The 17,486-nt window shown below is 30.7% G+C and overlaps 1 protein-coding gene and 1 pseudogene across 1 annotated transcript; both read left to right on the top strand.

Annotated features, from left to right (window-relative positions):
• The first annotated feature begins 8,425 nt into the window (after positions 1 to 8,425).
• LOC114375449 (polyphenol oxidase A1, chloroplastic-like) lies at positions 8,426 to 10,495 on the top strand. Its single transcript, XM_028333229.1, has one exon. The coding sequence runs from the start codon at positions 8,439 to 8,441 to the stop codon at positions 10,242 to 10,244; it is 1,806 nt and encodes a 601-aa protein (XP_028189030.1). The 5' UTR covers positions 8,426 to 8,438; the 3' UTR covers positions 10,245 to 10,495.
• A 2,942-nt stretch (positions 10,496 to 13,437) lies between these two features.
• Positions 13,438 to 15,451, top strand: LOC114375859 (annotated as a pseudogene).
• The last annotated feature ends 2,035 nt before the right edge of the window (positions 15,452 to 17,486 follow it).

Here is a 17,486-nt window from a genome sequence, read left to right on the forward strand (position 1 = left end):
GATAGAATTATAATTTAATCATAAATATTTTTTAAGATATTTAATATAATTTTACTTGTTTCAAATAAATAAATAAATAAATTTGACTTTTTAAGAAAATTGACTATTAATATTTAGATACATTTATAATTTGCTATGCGAGAAATTTCCCACCGACCTTAATTTCCATGTTAGCTAAGCTTCTGTAGGATACCAAACCAAACGCTACGGCATGACTTGCTAGTTTTGGTTTGCTGGACCACCAACTTCAATTTTGTCTTAATTGTATTATTTTTTTTAATCTTATATTTGAAATGTGTAAACATTTCTTGAAATTCATTTATATTTTTATCAAATTAATTTTATTTTTATTTATCATAAATACAATTTATATTAAAAATGCATATAGGATTAAAATTCAATTGGAGAGAAAACCAAGTAGATGAGATTATTAAAAAAAATTCCTACAATTATCCGACACATATAGATATAGTAGAACTTTGGAATTAGATTTTCTAGATCCTCGGTTATGCACGTCTTTCCCTAGTTTTGAATTTTACTTGTGCTACTCTCTAATGCTGTGGGCCTTATTACGAGAAAAATACAATATAAAATGAATTATACGTCTCCTCAGGCTATAAATGAATATAGATTTTTTTGGGCTAAAGTTAAAAGAGTTTATCTATTGAAGATGTTAATGATTCTATTGAGAAAAAAATAGGCATTATATGGATCAAAGAAAACATTTTATAGCCATTTTGTAAATTCGAATTTCAATTTGAGATTTAAAGGCAAAAAATATGTAACGAGTTTTCATTTAGGAAATTTTAATTATTATGTTTTGTGTACATTATTACTGTTTTATTTAAATTTAAGTAGAATGCACAATGTAAACATATTGAAATGAGTTACATTCGATCGATGAATGCAAAAGACTTTTCTCACGGGTGCGGCTCACATTGAAACATACTCTTTAAGTCTCGTTAAAGAGATAAATTTCTTGTATGAAATAATTTTTGTTATAATAATGTTGAGACTAGATACATTCAGTTTATGCAAAAGACTTTTCTCACGGGGTGCACTTCACATTAATGCTTACTCTCAGCCTCAGGTCTCGTAAAAAAGGTTATTTCGTGCATCTAGTTGTGTTTTGGATATGTATTTTGACTTTTCGTGTGGAAAATTTCAATGAAGTATTTCACCAAAAAAAGAAAAGAAAATAGGGTTCTATTGTTAAGTAATTAATTAGTTCTTCTATTAAATATTTATAGTCTTAAATGTTTTTTGAATGGCCTAAAGTTATGATTTAATTTTTTTTTATTCCATCTTTTAACGTAAAAATACTATATGCATGGTAAGTAGTATTAAATTAATTATTTTCACCAGCAAAAAATCCATAGGTAAAACAAAAAAAAAAGGATGCATGAGTTTAAATATTTTTTAAATATGGATTAGGAAGATAAGTCTACCTAAATCATTTATGATAACTTAAAAGTTAAACATATCAAATCAAGCCTCTCTTTTTCTTCCTATTAGGCAAGAATTTTAAGAATTTTGTGTCAACTAGGATATTTCTTAGTCAAGAATCAAATACTAATTTTTAAGATACTAAAATTTATTTAATGAGTTATTTTTTTTAACATATGTTCTTTTATACACATATTTAATTGAAAAAGTTTAATTCAATTAGTTAAATAAAATATATGAGTTATTCTAAATTTTTTAATATCTATCTTTATTCCTATCGATAAAAAAATATGACATACATATAAATTAAACTTTTGATCATATGATTAAAAAAATGGTTATGTCAACCATTATATACTATTGAATGCAACTAGATAAAATAGATTACATTTCATAAATCACATTTATAAATAATTCTTCTCTGTCTCCCTTTGCCTCTAACTTGTTATCAAGTTACTTCATTACAAATTTACAATCTAATCCATTCTCCTTATTTGAGTCACAAAGGCTTCTTTACATATGTCCAAGCTACAAGCAGTGACGGAGCTTGACCTAAATTTTTGGGGATCAAAATAAAATTTAATAAATAAGTTAGATATACAATATTATATTATATACGTAAAATTTAATTAAGTTGCCGTGTAAATCAAAGTTAACAAAAAAAATATCAAAGTAAATGATAAAAATAAATACTATATTCCATAACAAATTATTTGTTTCAAATTTTTATCAATTTACACATTATGGATTAATGTTAATAATATGACATACAAATATGCTATTCTTTGTAAACAAAAGGTAAAATTGTAAATTTAGTTTCCCAGATTATCTTCAGTTTTGGATTTGATCCCCTGTTATGAATTTGATTTGGTCCTCCTATTTTGTAAAAATCGTACAATGTTGGTCCCCCAAGCTATAATTGGACATTGACCATTAACAAGTGATGTTGACTGTCACATGTCACGTTCTTATTAGATGATAACTGTCACGTGTCATGTTCTGATTAAATGTCAACTCCATGAAAGATGAAATACTCATTGACCAATCAGAACATGACATGTGGCAGTCAATATCACTTAGTCAACATCCAATTGTGATTTGGGGGACTAACATTGCACGGTTTTAGAAAATAGAAGGACCAAATTCGTGAATTAAATTACTGAAGAACCAAATTCGAAACTGAAAATAAACTAGGGGACCAAAAATGTAATTTTGGTTAAACAAAAAATAGTATTTATGCGGTGCAGACATTATTTTTATGTGGCGAAATAAAAACAAGATAGAGAGCGAAGCTTTATGAACAAATGTAAATTAATTCTACTCAATCCCACACCTTCTCATAAAAAAATAGAAACCAAATATCAATATTAATTTGCTAACCACAAATATAGATAATACGAACATGTCAAATTGGAAAGAACCTCCTTGTCAAGTGACCCGGACAGGCAGATGAAATCAAAGAAACATTAAGAAGAGTGAAGACTATAATTTAATTTAAAAGATAGTCAAATACATGAACAAAAAGAGAGTTTAGTGATTTATATTTTTATATAATATATATGGTACGTGGGATCAAGTTAATAATTTTAAAAGATATTTTTATTTTTTATTTTCTTATAATTTAATGTTTTTAATGAGTTATTCACCCTTAATCATTATATTATTTTATATACTAAAATTTTAATAACTTTTAGAACTCGTAAGATTATATAATAATAAACAAATTATTAACAGATGTATTAATTACTTTAATTTTGCACTACTTGTATTGTGAGAAAAATACGAACCTGCCAATAACCTTCAAGGTCAGTTGCACGATGAGGCCTATATATAATAGATATACATTAGATAATGCGGAGCATACTTTTATCTGAATGAGATCAAACATGCAATTACAAAGTAATCCACCATCCATAAACTACTTCTATGCCCCCAACAACCTTATATTTTTTCTTTATTGAAATTTTTTTATATTCTATCAAATAATATAGCATATGCATATATATGCACTTTCAAAAAAAGTTTGGGGGCCATGACGGCCTCCTGTCACGTCCACGCTCCGCCCCTGGCTATAATTGGTATTTTATCAGCTTTCTCTACAAGAGGTATTGACCTAAGTTTCTCTAATGCAATAATTTATATATTCCTATCTTATCTAGTACGTGTACTTCGTCCAACATCATATATAACATCTCATCTCTGTCACAATGAATTAATTTATTTTCTTAAGTTGATTCGTGTCAGAAAGATTCAGTTTGCTAAAGTTTTATGTCAGCGGCGCCTAATACAGCCATTATCTTTTATATTTGATTTGCAACTAAAGTACAAGCAAGTGGATTTTAAAAATAAAAAAAGTGACATGGCAGTGAGTTAAGGGTTCAACCCGACTAGATTTGGACGAAAGATGGAGGATCACCCACACGGCCACACCTAAACCACTACAGAACAGGTTACCTAATAGTATACGTTAACTAGTAGGTTATACATGTATAAAGAGATTTAAGATAAGATCGATAACGTGATTCAAAGAAATTCAGTACAAGGTACTGTTGGATGGAGATCGCACATTGTCGAGATCATTGTCTATAGATATGACTAATTAAATATATATATATATAAGTGAAGAAACAACTCTTATAATATAAACTGTTGTTGGGTCTTTTAAATTGTTTACTATTGGGTCATTATCAGACCACCAGAGATGCCTAATCCTGCTAATTGTTTTGGAATTTCTTAGCATTGATAGTCTTTCAATTTGTCTAGAAAATGATCTTATTAAAGTGCATGTATATGCTAAGCAAAGATTTAACTTAATTAAGGAGTCCATTTTAGTATTTTTTTTTCTTTTCTGATAAGTAAAATATATGTTGAAGATCAGCTACCAACTCCAGTATGAGGCATGCCCAAATTGGGTGAAGAGGAACGTTAATGGATGCCAACACTACTAGACATAAACCTGCAAAAAAACAGAAGCCATAAACATCAATAAAATAAATGAAAAACTCTCAGTAGCTTAGGTTACAAAGTAGAAGTACAAGTACTTATATGGACGTCCCCTGTCAAAACCAGAACTTGTGAGCCTGCAGCAAGGCATATCAGAAATTCTCATTCTAAATAAAATAATATGATTGTCAAATTATTGATGCATGCAAGTTAGTGGATTAACGTCAATCGAACGTCACAGTTTAATTATATCAACTTTAGTTTTGAACGTACGCCTAACAATGAAATTTAATTAAATCCATCAATTGTAAAATAATAATAAAAAAATATCTAAAGATATAAAATTCACTATGATAAAAAATGAAAGGAGAAAGAAATCCTCTTTAGTGTGTGTGTATATATATATCTATATATATATATATATAATTAGGATGATGATTTTACACAGGATGAATACATTTTAAGTAGAGTATTTGTGAGATGAATTTAGACAAATTTGTCTTTATTTCGATTTCACTAAAAAATTTGAAAGTATAATTTATTTAATTACAAAGTCAAATCGATCGATTAAATTCCGATCATTTATGAGATAACAAAAAAGTCAATCCAGTGACCAAACTCTTTCCACGTGAGAATATTCCAAAAATACTCCGTTTGATATCAAGCATTGTAAACATAGGACCCTTGTGCATCCACAGTAGCTATTTGATGCTAGATGGTACCATCAAACTACACATAATATTGCCACCTTCACATGATGTGTGTCTCGTCGAGGCTCCAATCCAAAATTAATTCAAAGAACCGAGAACCGAACCACCTATGACAGTATATTAGTACACAGATAGTAACAAATAGCAGATTAATTGCTCCAATCCAAAATTCATTTGTGGAAGTGGCCCTCGATCGAATTTGGCAAGGGCAAGAACCTTATGACAGTATTGCTCCAATCCAAAATCCATATTATCTCTTATGGCAGTATTAATATTTAATACGCAGATAACAAATAGTAGTAACATATTGCTCCAGTCCAAAATTCATCAGTGGATGTAGCCATCGAATTTCGAAGGACAGGGACCGAACCATCTTTGACAGCTAGCATTAATATTAGACAGATCTAACAACTATAACATATTGTTTCATTCACAGTTATAAGAGTTAAATATGAATTATTTTTTATGATAAAAATATATTAAAAATATTGATTTAGAGTTATTTTTTACTTAAATGTTAGAAATTTATATTTTATTTATTTATTTATGTCTTACAAAAATGAAAAAAAGAGATTAAAAGCAAAAAAAATCTTAAAAATATAAAAAATATGAATAAGAAATTTTTTTGACATCAGCCCTAGTCCACCTAAGAAGAGAGTTAAGCCAAGGAGAAAAGACACACCACCTCCGGAGGCTCGTAACTTTCTAATGAATACATAGCCTAAGTATTTCTAGTAGGAAATTTTTTTTTTATGTCCTTTTTTCATCCATTCTTCTCCATCAATTTCTCTACCCCTTTTCAAGTGTAAGGTCCCATGTGGTTATGAGAGGTTAAATTCCTAGTTACGATTTGGCATACCTAAAAAGTATTGTACACTTCATATCTATTAATGCAAATAGGTGTTTTCTTTCATATTATCCATTCTTTCATGTATTATACAGGATAATCCTTACTAGAAAAATAAGGAAGGTTTTGCATCCATCTATTTTGGGAATTAATCGCTCGACAGAAGACAATTTCTAATAGAACTAAATGGAAGGGATATCTTAATAAAATCATTGCTAGACATAGAGCGATTGTATTATGCCCATGCATTAAAGCAAACATCTAGAATTAAAATTTTATGTATTTTATCTATTGAGTCTTTGCAAAGATAGACTTGTCATCCTGAGGTATTAGGGACAAGTATTTTATTTTAACAGATGTAAGTAGGAAAAAAATTTACCAAACTGATAGAGAAAAATATAAAATAATACATTTTAATCAAATAAAACAAGCTAGGTCTCAACATTATTACATTTTGAATTTATCTTTTTTATCTTCATCTTCTATTTCTCTTATTTTTTATTTTTTTTATCTTATCTTTTTATCTTTATCATTTTTTAACTTAAATATTTTATCTGCTTTATCTTTATCTCTTATCTTTTTTTTTAAAAAAAATTATTCTATCTTTTATCTTTTTATATCTTTTATTTTAAACTCTTTATCTATTGATTGTAAATTAGGTTTACATGAATTTAAATACAAATAAGAGTTTTTGGGGTCGAACTTCTGAGTTTTTTTATTATTTATGATAAATTTGATATAATTGTTAACTAGTTAACACACATATGAATAATTTAAAAAAAAAAAATTCTTCCAAAAATCTTTAGATCTAAAAGACAGTCTGGATTCGTGACGAGATGTTGAATCCGCCAATTTGGATTTTCACTACGTATTTACATCAGAGGCGCAACTAAGGAAAAATGTTACGCTGATCCAAAAAAAAAAGGAGGAAAAGTGTTACTACCTCAGGTCTTTCTTATAATTATTTCGTTTTTTTTAATTCAAATAATTCATGTTTAAAAAAATTAAAATCTAATTATTTCGTAATTAATAATGAGATATTAAAAAAATTATAGTTTAAAGAGATAACGTTTTTTAAGAAAAATATATTTCATTATCGTAATTATCAAAGATATAATTGATAACGGCATTACATAGACATATTTTATGATTAAATCATATAAAAATTGTTAAATTTTTCCTCTTTTATCACTCATTTCTGTATAAATAATTATAATTTTATTGTGCTTAATTTTGTTGATGATGATGTGATCATCCATATTCATGTATCTGTTTTAGGATTTAGGTATTGTGAAATGCTTATCTTCTAAAAATTGAAAAATGATATCAAAATAATTCATGTATATATAAAGATAAAATAATGTTATTTAGTCTGTTTATACATCTTTATTTTTAATGCAATTTATTTAGTTTATTCTTTTATGGGACTAGGGGAAAAATTGAATAAATTAAACTCTTTCACTTAAATTATAATATATGAGTAGATATAGATAAAATTGGAATAATATTGAACAAGAAAAAAATAATTAACATTATATCAAGAATAATTTTAAAAAATTAATTCCCAACATATTCATCTACCTTCACAATCCACAAAGTGTTTGTTTTTCTAACTCTTGTTTTGGATAATTAGTTTAATTTTATATCAATTTAATTTTAATTTTTCATCTCTTAAATCTTTAATCTAATTTATTAATTATTTAAAAATTAAGAATATATCCATCTAAGTATAAATAAATTTCATAAATTTTCAGTTTGATGAGTTAACAATGATATATATATATATATGAGATAATATTACGTCAAAAAAGATGTTTTTTTAAATCTTAACATCATAATATTTTATATCCATTAAACATTCCTTAATTAGTAGTGTAGCAATCAATAGTTGTAAGAAAAAAGAGATAATTAAGGGAAACAATATTATAGACGGTGTAACAAAAAAGAGAAAGCAATAAAAAAAAGAACAGTTATAGTATATGTTAAAGGTCAATTGTAGAATATTAAAACACAATGATTGTAAATATTCGAGAAAACTACATTCAGCATGCAAAAGACTTCAATTCTTTTCACCGATGCAGTACTTAAATTCATGCATGCATACTTAATTTTCTCCCAAGTCTCGTGAGAGTTTTCAAGATTACGTGCTTCGACATTAATTGCGTGTAAACCATTATGATTTGAATATGTATATTTGGACTTTATATATATAGATGCCAAAGAAATCTCAATGAAGTAAACAATAACCGTCAGATATTACTATATCAGTACAACAAGCCAGCCGTTAGAGGTCAAATTGCACACGTTGGTATTAAATTCAACAATTAGCAGGCTCCGATTTGAATCCCCATTCTAAAATGTCAACATATTGTTTCTGCTCTCGTGGAAGTTTGCTTTAGGGATCACAAACCACACGTCATCTCAAAGAAAGTTGTTCATGACCACTTCATTATAAGAAAGGCTGAAAAGGCCTAAACTTTTATCATAAAAAAATGGCATCTAAATGTCCTTTTTCCTTCGTGTCCGTAGTCAATAATGCCTCTTCCAACTCCTCCACCACTCCCCCTTCTTCCTTGCATCCAATTTCACAATTCCAATCCACTAAAAATAGAAAGCCAAAACGCCATCACATTCCTAGAACCACATGCAGTGAAAACCAAAACAATCCAACACCAAACCCATCCGAAGGAGAACTATCACATATTGTAGGACATAGGAGGAATGTTCTACTTGGCCTAGGAGGGCTTTGTGGTGCAGTTACTCTTAACAACAACCCTTTTGCCTTTGCAGCTCCAATATCTCCTCCAGACCTAAACACATGTGGTCCACCAGACACACCCGCGGGTGCAAATCCCACCAATTGTTGCCCCCCATCTTCCAAAATCATAGATTTCAAGTTCCCTCCTTCTAACCAACCCTTGAGGGTAAGACCAGCGGCACATTTGGTCAACGATGAATATCTAGCCAAATACAAAAAAGCCCTTGACCTCATGAAAAAACTCCCCTCTGATGATCCACGTAATTTCACCCAACAAGCCAATGTTCATTGTGCTTATTGTGATGGTGCATATCACCAAGTTGGGTTCCCTGACCTTGATCTCCAAATCCACAACTCTTGGCTCTTCTTCCCTTTCCATCGATGGTATCTCTATTTCTATGAAAAGATCTTGGGGAGCTTGATCAATGATCCAACCTTTGCCCTTCCGTTTTGGAACTGGGATGCTCCTGATGGCATGCAACTTCCTTCCATTTACGCAGACCCTAAATCACCCCTTTATGACACTCTTCGCAATGCCAATCATCAACCCCCAACACTTGTAGACCTCGACTTCAATCTCGAGGATCCTATTTCCAATGGAAAAATTTCCAACAACCTCACCATAATGTATAGGCAAGTTGTGTCTAATGGGAAGACTCCTACGTTGTTCCTTGGAAATCCTTACCGTGCTGGAGATGAGCCTGACCCGGGTTTTGGATCCGTAGAGAACGTTCCACATGGCTCTGTTCATTTATGGACCGGTGATATCAACCAACCTAACATTGAGGACATGGGAACTTTCTATTCGGCTGCTAGAGACCCGATTTTTTTTTCTCACCATTCTAACATTGATAGGATGTGGTCCATATGGAAAACGCTTGGTGGGAAAAGAAAGGATTTTACTGACTCGGATTGGTTAGAATCTGGGTTTCTCTTCTACGATGAGAATAAGAACCTTGTGCGAGTAAAGGTTAAAGATTGTCTTGACGAGAGAAAACTAGGGTATGTTTACCAAGATGTAGACATTCCATGGTTAAACTCTAGGCCCACACCGCGAAGGTCTAGGGTTCAAAAGGTTGCACTAGCACAAAATTTTGGTGTTGGTGCAGCACGTGCTGCTGAGACTTCAAGGAATGTGAAGTTCCCACTAGTGTTGGATTCAGTTGTGAGCACAATGGTTAAAAGGCCAAACAAGTCGAGGAGCAGGAAGGAGAAGGAAGAGGAGGAAGAGGTTTTGGTGATTGAAGGGATTGAGTTTGAGAGAAACACACCTGTGAAGTTTGATGTGTTTATTAATGACGAAGATGATAAGCAAATTCGACCAGATAATACAGAATTTGCAGGAAGCTTCGTGAGTGTGCCTCATTCACATAAGCACAAAAACAAGGACATCATTACTTGTTTGAGGCTGGGACTTACGGATTTGTTGGAAGAATTGGAAGCCGAAGATGATGACAGTGTTAGGGTGACGCTGGTTCCAAGGTATGGTAAAGGGCGTGTCAAAATCAGAGGCATCAAAATAAAGCTTCTTGCGGATTGAAAATTATATATATATATATATATATATATATATATATATATATATATATATATATATATATATGTGTGTGTGTGTATGTATGTGATTGTGTGGTGATATATGGTTCCTAGTTTCCAATGACGTGGGTAACTCACAAGGTGATATAATGTATTTTCTATACCATAAATTTGTGACTTAATTTGTATTGAAATTTATAGCCTATCCTATGCTGATTCAATAATACTTGATAAATGAAATAATGTTTTTTTTAATTGTGATTCTTCCCATGAGTAAAAATGGTTTACCACTTTTAAGTTTGTTTCTTAAACACTTTAAATACATGTATTGAGTAAATTCGTGAATGCGCATGCGCACTATATATATGCTTGTTGCTGGCATAAAATAAATATCGATCACACTAATCCTGATAAATTATTTTAGTTAATGTTACACTTATATTGGTTTAAAATAAAAAAAATTAACCTGACTTCTATATAATATTAGAAAATTTAGTTTATATATATCTTACAATACGTCTCATGCATGGTAGGTACGTAGATTTAAGTTAGCTAATTACCCTTATAATGTTACACTTACGTTTCACCTTTCCGTACCTCTGGTACCATTAATTTTATAATATTTGATTGGCTGATTAAAAAAAAAGTTAGCTAATTACTCCCCTTGAATTTTTATGGAGAAATTCTTACGTGGTGTAATCTAATGCATGCATGATCACAACCATTGGACTTTGGAGCCTGGAGGGCTTTCACCATCAGATAGCATACCATATGGAAATTAATAGCATCTCTATGGAAACAATCTGTTTTGAAAATTCTATTCACAGTTTAAAGTTTAGTGTACAATACAGGTTAAGGGAAGTCTACTAAAGTGGTTTTTTGCCTTAGAAAAATTAGAGTATAGAGACCGTGTAGCATCGAAGCTGGACAATCTTAATAATACCAACGGAATGGCAAGATGACGGCAGGACTTCAAGAAAGATATAGGGTTATATTAAGAAGGATATAATATTCATGCATGTCTCTTCATAAATAAGCAAAATTTTTAGTACGGAGTTTTTCTTGTTGGAGAGAATTTTAAGACTTGTCTTCACATAATATGTGAGTAAGTGATTAAGAATAATTAAAAGTGAAATTTAAATTTAAATTCCTGTGAAAGTATAATTAAGTAAAGTAACGTTTTGAGGTTTTATGAATTTTTAATTTGTATGATTTAGTTGCAAAGTTTAACATAAAACCTATATTGTGTTTATTAAACTGACAGCGTAGGGTGGCACAATTAAAGTGAGCAAACAATCAAGAATTTTATGAAATTATTTATAATTAGTCTATGTTAATTAAAATTAAGTTGCAATTTTTTTGAGTTTATTCTGAAATAATTAACATAATATTATTTAATCCGATATATAATATGCGTTTTCCAAGAAACTGACTGTAAGAAAACCCTTCGGAACCAAACATAATTAGTTACTCTAACGTTCTACTAGTCTTAATGTGTCATTAACCTTAAGATAAGAGAAGAAACAAGAATTTAATGAGTCAAAACACCTTTCTACTTTTTTTTGTAAAAAAGAAAAAATAGGCCTAAAAAAAACTTAAGAAGCACAAGTCTAGATAAAAGATTCAGCAGTAAAAAAGTCTAGACAAAAGATAGAAAGGCAATTGCTTCGTGCACTTCCCGTCTTGTTTTTGAAATTCCAAAAACAAGATGAAAAGTGCAAATTTCAAAATAATATGGGAAGTGTAGGAAAAAAAATACCCGGATCAAAAACTAAAGAAATAGACATGTGGCCTTTAAGGTCTCTAGAGTACAAGCCTAAAAAAATAGTCATATTGGTGAGCGCGATTCCTTGTTTATATATTTTTATTTTCTTAAAAGAAAAGTCGACATCCTGCTGCTACCCAAGTTAGGATAAGTTAGAGAGAACTGTAACTAGAGTTAGAATAAACTGGATTTCGAAGTGACATATATCGAAGTATCTCTATCCCTTGTCTATCATCAAGACATTTGTACGTTTCTAAAGTCTTTGAAGTCGTATACTATATTTTGTTTATTTACCAAATGCTTTGTAGGGTATTACCTTGTGTTTCCTAAAATAGTATGAATTCACTATACATCTTATTATACGTTTCACCTTTCATCCAATATTTTTTTGAAGATTAAGTTTCAGTCACAAATTAACAATAGATATTAATTATGGGTCTTACATTTCGCTAGATGTTAGTTACCCTTTTGGTTTTGGACGTCAGATATGGAGTGATTTTATTTACTGCCACTGAATATTCTTCGCTCAGTATCCTATATGTTTGTCATTTTTCTTGGGTTAATTTAGCTAAAGTTCACTTTGATTTTCTCCCTGATATCTTTCGTTAAATAAGTCAGTGTTTATAACTATACGTTATTTTATTCGATTAGGCTATGCTTGGTCACAAAAAGGATAGAACGCGCGTACACTAGCTAGTTCATGAAATTCTTTGCATAAAAGCTAGTTCATGAAATCAGTAGTGTGGAAGCTGTAATTAGGAAATAGAGAGGTGTACGTCTTCCCATAGTTAGGAAGCTGATGTAATAAATAATAATTAAAGTAGAAAAAATTATAAATTCAACTCCTAGCTAATATGCTACCTTTATAAATAAAAAAAATTGCATGTCTTTCACTTTTTAAACTGGAAATCTCTTACCTACTACTCTTAAATCAAATCATAATTGTGATCTTACTCACTGTCAAAAGTAAAAAATTATATGTATACAAGTTCTTTAGTATTAATTAATTGTTTACTTATTTTTTTATTATAAATTATATCTAGATGTTTTTTTTTGGTGGAATATCTACACAATGTAAAGAATGAAAGGAGTTACATGCGCATGCAAAAAGTCTTCTCACGGTTGCAATTCACATTAAAACATACTCTCCAATTCAAGTTTCGCAAAACAGGTAATTTCTTGTAGTGAAAAACTTTCCATTCTTTTTATTTCTAGTTCACATTAAAAAAAAAATCAATTTCTTGCCCCAAATTTCTCTATTACCAGCTACAAATTTGGATTTGGATTAGCTAAATGTGGACATACTATTTCTGCTCTTGTTAGAAATTTGTTTTAGTGGATTATCAACCGCACGCAATTTCAAGAGATAAAGTTCTTCATCACGAGTTCATTATAAAAAGGGCTGAGAAGGTCTAAATTTTTAAGATAAAAAATGGCATCTATCCCTCATCTCTCTTTCGTGTCCACAGTCAACAATTTCTCTCCCTACTCCACCACTCCCCCTTCTTCCTTGCATCCATTTTCACAGTTCCAATCCGCTAAATATAAAAAACCAAAACACCATCACATTCCAAGAGTGACATGCAGTGGAAACCAAAACAATCCAACACCAAACCCTTCCGAAGGAGAACCTCCACATATTGTAGGACATAGGAGAAGCGTTCTATTTGGCTTAGGAGGATTTTGTGGTGCTTCTACACTTAACAACAACAATCCTTTTGCATTTGCTGCACCACTATCCCCGGACATAACCACATGCGATTCACCAAACCTACCTGCGGGTGCAGAACCAACCAATTGTTGCCCCCCACCATCTGCTTCTACAAATATCATAGATTTTGAGTTCCCTCCCTCTAACCAACCCTTGAGGGTAAGACCAGCCGCACATTCGGTCAATGATGACTATGTAGCCAAATTCGAAAGAGCCCTAAACCTCATGAAAAACCTCCCATCTGATGATCCACGTAATTTCACCCAACTAGCGAACGCTCATTGTGCTTATTGTGATGTGGATATAAGCTAGTTGGATTCCCTAATGTTGGTCTTCAAGTGCACGGCTCTTGGATCTTCTTCCCTTTCCACCGATGGTATCTTTATTTCTATGAAAGGATCTTGGGAAGCTTGATCAATGACCCAACCTTTGCCATTCCATTTTGGAACTGGGATTCTCCTCAAGGCATGCAAATTCCTTCCATTTATGCAAACCCTACATCACCCCTTTACGACACTCTCCGCAGTGCCAATCATCAACCCCCAACAGTCATAGATCTTGACTTCAATATTGATAATCCTGGTGCTGGTGGAAATATCTCCACCAACCTCACCATAATGTATAGGCAAGTTGTGTCTAATGGAAGGACTCCCACGTCGTTCCTTGGAGATGCTTACCATGCTGGGGATGAGCTTAGCCTTGGTGCTGGTGCTGGCTCCTTAGAGAACGTTCCACATGGCACTGTTCATCTTTGGACTGGTGATAGCAACCAACCAAACTTTGAGGACATGGGTACTTTCTATTCGGCTGCAAGAGACCCCATTTTCTATTCTCACCATTCTAATCTTGATAGGATATGGTCCATATGGAAGAAGACACTTGGTGGGCGAGATTTCACTGACTCAGATTGGTTAGAATCTGGGTTTCTCTTCTACGATGAGAATAAAAATCTTGTGCGTGTAAAGGTTAAGGATTGTCTAGACGAGAGAAAGCTAGGGTATGCTTACCAAGATGTAGACATTCCATGGTCAAACTCTAGGCCCACACCGCAAAGGTCTAGGGTTCAAAAGGTTGGTACTGTAGCACATGTTGCTGAGACTTCAAGGAATGTGAAGTTCCCATTGATGTTGGATTCAGTTGTGACGACAATGGTGAAGAGGCCAAAGAGGTCTAGGAGCAAGAAGGAGGAGATTCTAGTGGTTGAAGGAATTGAGTTTGAGAAGAACACACCTGTGAAATTTGATATGATTATTAATGGTGAAGATTATAAGCTAATCAAACCAGATAATTCAGAGTTTGCAGGAAGTTTTGTGAGTGTGCCTCACTCGCATAAGCATAAAAACAAGAACATCGTTACTTCTTTGAAGCTGGGACTAACGGATGTGTTGCAAGATTTGGGAGCAGAAAATGATGATAGTGTTATGGTGACGCTGGTTCCAAGGTTTGGGAAAGGTCGCATCAAAATCAGAAACATCAAGATAGAGTTTATTGCAGATTAAAATAAAATTATTTATATAACTTCTTTTATATATATATGGTAGTAATACGGATATATAATATGGTGGTAATGCATGGTCCTATAAAAGCATTTCCGATTACGCGAGTGATTCGGAAGGAGATAGTATAGTTCCTGTACAATAAATTCGTGGTTTCTGCATTGGAATAGCCTATCTTATGCTGATTTACAGCGATATCATATATATGAGAATACTTGATAAATAAAATAGTATGTTGTTTTTCTTGTGATTCTTGTCAAGAGTAAAAAATTGTTTTCCAGTTTTAATTCTGTAACTTAAACACTTTAAATATTATATTGAGTAAATTTGTGTTGCTGGTGTAAACTAATATTTCCCTTGTTTTAGTTAATGTTTGTAAACACTTAATTAATTTTATTATGATAAATACAAACAAATAATTAATTAAAAAATAAAGAAAAATAAAATACAAATATATATACATATATAGGAAAAAAAACTAATAATGAAAAAATAAGATATAAAATTTATTATGTTCGACAAGACATTTACCTACTAAAAGGTTTATTTGATTGTTTCGTAAGTAAGTTTTTTTTAATAATTTCAGTATTTTTTGAAATATTATTTGAAATAATCTTTTTTTAAACATTAATTTTTAGTTTTTATGTTTTTTTATTTTTATTCTTAATATATTTATTTATTTTTATTATTAATTTTTTTAAAATAAATTACTATTTTATTATTTTTCTTGTCATTTTATATTTTTCAACTATTTTAAAAATTAATTTTATTGAATATTTCTAATTTAATAAATTAACTTTTTTAATTTTCAGCTACTAATTTCTCGTTACCAGCTCATTTTTTAGCTTTCAACTAATTTTTTAATTAGTTTGACGTGACCAATTGACCATAAACGGAAAAGGTTTTGATCCATTCATTTCAGGTGAACAGTAATTTTATGCAATTTGGTTCAAAGAACAATCAAAGGAAAAATATAAAAACGGTTAATCAGCATGCTCGAAGTTCATGCATGAAAACAAAAGATAATGGAGATCAATGTTATATCATACTCAAACACGTTAACAACAACTATAATGAAGAGAATGCTACAAAAAAAGCTGAATAAGGAAATACGTTTTCTGAACGTTAAAAGAATGGGAAAAAAATTTAAACAAAAGGAAGGAAAATTTGAGCAGCAGTTCCCTGTATGAAGAGAAAATACTTGCACTCTTTGCACTCTATAAGGCTCTCTCATGCATAACTCTGCATTAAAAACAGACGTACCCTCTTAATTACTTCTTTTTTTCCCTTAGAAAAGTCTCAGATATAAGAAACCTTAGCATTAATTTCTCCATTCACGGATCAATATCTGCTGTCGCCATTCCCTCCTCCCTTTATGTCCCCCAATTAGAAATTGACAACTCAGGAAAATAATATTCCCTGCTGTCATTATTCAAGAGGTTTCAAGGAGTTTATAAGTTTGTCTCTTCTATATTTCTTCTTTTGACAACTCAATTGGAAATTGACAAATCAGTTATTTAGTTTAATATTTGGTTCCGTTTTTAAATTTTTACCCGTGTGTTGATTTTCATGTTAATCTCTGATGTTGTTTCTGTTATTTGTATACTGTATATAGGTACAGAGTTTCCGACGAAATGTCCCCTATCTGTGCACAACGTGAAGCTAAAGTGATTGAAATCATTCCATTTTATTGTTATTTCTTTTTATTCTTTATTACTTTATGTTATTTCATTAAGTTAAATGTTAAATTGACTGTGTTTTATTGCTTTGTTTTTAAGTGTGCAGAGACTATTAAAAAAAGTTAGGAAAAAATGATAAAACATGAAAAATATGAATTAGTTTGAAAAGCAAAATATTAAAAAATGCTTATTCTTTTTTTTAATTAGTTCGTATGACTCATATAAGTGTTTTTTTTTAAAAAAAATTCAAAAATATGTTTTACAAATTAATAACCCAATCAGAAGTCGAACTTGTGACTTTCGCGTTATTAGCACCACGAACTAAAATAATAGATCAATTATGTTATAAAATAAATAATATTGTTATATATAACACTAAATTTTTTAATGTATATTTAATGCGCATATAAATTTAAATAATAAATTTTATAATAATTAATTTTGATTTATTAATAAATTAATTCATACGGATTACATAATCCGTATAATTCATACGGATTAACCAATCCGTATGAGTTATACAAATTACATAATATGTAGAAACAGAAAATACTTAAGAACATTTTTTAAATTTTATTTTAATATTGGATGCGCA

This window comes from Glycine soja, chromosome 11, assembly GCF_004193775.1.
Source record: "Glycine soja cultivar W05 chromosome 11, ASM419377v2, whole genome shotgun sequence".
In the NCBI taxonomy this organism is placed as follows: domain Eukaryota; kingdom Viridiplantae; phylum Streptophyta; class Magnoliopsida; order Fabales; family Fabaceae; genus Glycine; species Glycine soja.

Bases quoted from the DNA above. Each gene is read 5' to 3' on its own strand.
- LOC114375449 (XM_028333229.1), top strand. From the start codon at position 8,439: ATGGCATCTAAATGTCCTTTTTCCTTCGTGTCCGTAGTCAATAATGCC.